Genomic DNA, 2,467 nt, shown 5'->3' with positions numbered 1-2,467 from the left:
TGCCCAGGCTGGAATGCAGTGGTGTGATCTCGGCTCACTGCAACCTCCACCTCCTGGGTTCAAGCGATTCTTCTGCCTCAGCCTCCTGAGTAGCTGGGACTACAGGTATGTGCCACCACGCCCAGCTAATTTTTGCATTTTTAGTAGAGACGGGGTTTCACCATATCGGCCAGGCTTATCTCAAACTCCTGACCTTGTGATCCACCCGCCTCGGCCTCCCAAAGTGCTGGGATTACAGACGTGAGCCACTGCGCCCGGCCTAACTTTGGGCTTTCTCATAGTTAATGCTCTATTTGAATACACCTTATTTCTGAATTTGCTACCTTTTCATTCCTGTGAGTAAACCGCCACCTCCTACACCATCATTATGTCCTTTTTACCTTATTTATACCTTTTGGGCAAGCTCAAAACTAGCTTTCGACATTACCTCATCCTTTCTTGATACATATTCACACTAACGAATCCCTGCTATAGGTTAGGCATTTGCTTTGGTGCTTGAGGGCACAAAGACTGAAAAGACAGTTGCTCAGCAACTTGAGAATTTCATAATAGACAAACAATTGTATGTGTGATTATTGCTCAGTCGCTTTACAGGCACATAGGAAGGGAATCAAACCCAGATTTGCATTGGAGGGAGGGACAGAAAAGACTTCTTGAACTTGCTGATTGTCTCACATGCATATAGCATTACACAGTCTGTTCATTTCTTATACTAAAAGTAGAGCTCCTCCTAAGCATTTCCAACCTCATCTGTTAGCATAAGACGGTGAAGCCAACTCAAAAGCTTATTGCTTCAAGTGGGGATATTTTATAGTAACAACTCTGTACAAAGATCATGTAAAAATCTGTTATGTTACTTTATAGTCACATCTTGTCATTTTAAATCATGACCAAGGAATTTAATCTTAAAAACAGGGATTATTTTATAAAACATGAGTATTCAGCTGGGCACCGTGGCTCATGCCTGTAATCCCAGCAGTCTGAGAGGCTGAGGTGGGCAGATCACCTGTGCCCTGGAGTTCAATACCAGCCTGGGCAATACAGTGAAAAACTCCGTCTTCACAAAAAATGCAAAAATTAGCTGGGTGTGGTGGCCCGTGCCTATGGTCCCAGCTATTTGGGAAGTTGAGGTGGGAAGATCACTTGAATCCAGTAAATGGAGGTTGCAGTGAGATTGCCCCACTGCACTCCAGCCTGGGCAATGAGAGTGAGACCCTGTCTCAATATATATAGTGTTTAAAAAATTATTTTTTAAAAAAAGTTCAAGCATTCACTTATAGGCATTTTTCTCCCCCAAAGGGCTCTTTTCCAAGAAGTGGATTTTCATTCAAAGTTTTTTATCCTTCCAACAAGACCGTAGAAGACAGGTAAGTGTGTGCACAGACATAGCAAGAAAGATCTTTCTCTAGGTGTTAAATTACTGAAAATGGGAAGGTTCTATCAGTGTGTTGAGGTTTTTGAAAATGTCTACAGTGGCCCATAAGAAATGTTCTTGGCTGAGCTTAATGTGGTTATGCTGTGTGACATAGAATTGTGCATACATGATGATACGTTTGTGTTGAAATAGATCAATAACTGTTTTCTGGGGGAAATCTCAGGCCAGTGGTGGAGGTGAGCCACTTCTCTTACAGGCTGAGTCCTGATGATGGTCTCATTTTTCTGAGAGATCAGCCCTGCCCTCCATATGGTTGCTTCTTAGGTAATTTCCCTTAAATTGACGGTGAGGGAGCTGTGTGTGAGTTTGGTGATGGTATAGGGTTGGAGTTACAGACAGGTCGTGGGAAAAAAGAAAGTCATCACCTGCTGGGTAGTGGTTTTCACAGGGTGATCTATATAGACCACCCACATCAGAATCCTCTAGAGTCTCTGTTAAAAATGTTAAGTTTCAGGATTTTACACCAGACTCAGCAAATGATTTTCTAATTGTAAAGAACAGGCATTTCAAATATTATTTCCCTTGAATTCAGGCATCCTAACATGTAATTTCTCAGATAACTATATTTTGAAAAAGCTCCCACTTCTGGTTAAGAACAAGTGACCAAATCAAGTAACTCACTTTGAAGTTCTCGTCAGACAATATAATCTTGAACACACAGCCCAACTGTCTTTTTCTTTTTGGTAATAAACGTATTTATTTAAATAAAAATAACAACAATTTCAAAACAATGCTTAAAAATATAAAATTGAAAAGGAGGCTGGGTATGGTGGCTCACGCCTATAATCCTAGCACTTTGGGAGGCCAAGGCAGGCAGATCACCTGAAGTCAGGAGTTTGAGACCAGCCTGGCCAACACAGTAAAACCCATCTCTACTAAAAATACAAAAAATTAGCTGGGCATGGTGACAGGTGCCTGTAGTCCCAGCTACTTGGCAGGCTGAGGCAGGAGAATCGCTTGAACCCGAGAGGTAGAGGTTGCAGTGAGCCGAGATCAGGTCACTGCATTCCAGCCCGGGCAACAGTGAGACTC

At 42.4% G+C, this 2,467-nt stretch overlaps 1 protein-coding gene across 2 annotated transcripts in view; it reads left to right on the top strand.

Annotated features, from left to right (window-relative positions):
* POLE2 (DNA polymerase epsilon 2, accessory subunit) overlaps positions 1 to 2,467 on the top strand; it is a 37,300-nt gene that overhangs the window by 32,332 nt on the left and 2,501 nt on the right. For both annotated transcript variants that reach the window (XM_017506714.2, XM_017506715.2), the window contains one exon: positions 1,300 to 1,367. In XM_017506714.2, coding sequence (XP_017362203.1) covers positions 1,300 to 1,367 — 68 coding nt within the window. The remainder of the gene's footprint in view (positions 1 to 1,299; positions 1,368 to 2,467) is intronic.

Source organism: Cebus imitator, unplaced genomic scaffold, assembly GCF_001604975.1.
Source record: "Cebus imitator isolate Cc_AM_T3 unplaced genomic scaffold, Cebus_imitator-1.0 Scaffold358, whole genome shotgun sequence".
NCBI classification, from domain to species: domain Eukaryota; kingdom Metazoa; phylum Chordata; class Mammalia; order Primates; family Cebidae; genus Cebus; species Cebus imitator.
The sequence above is the reverse complement of the archived record's forward strand: the minus strand, read 5'-3'. Positions and strand labels throughout refer to the sequence as shown.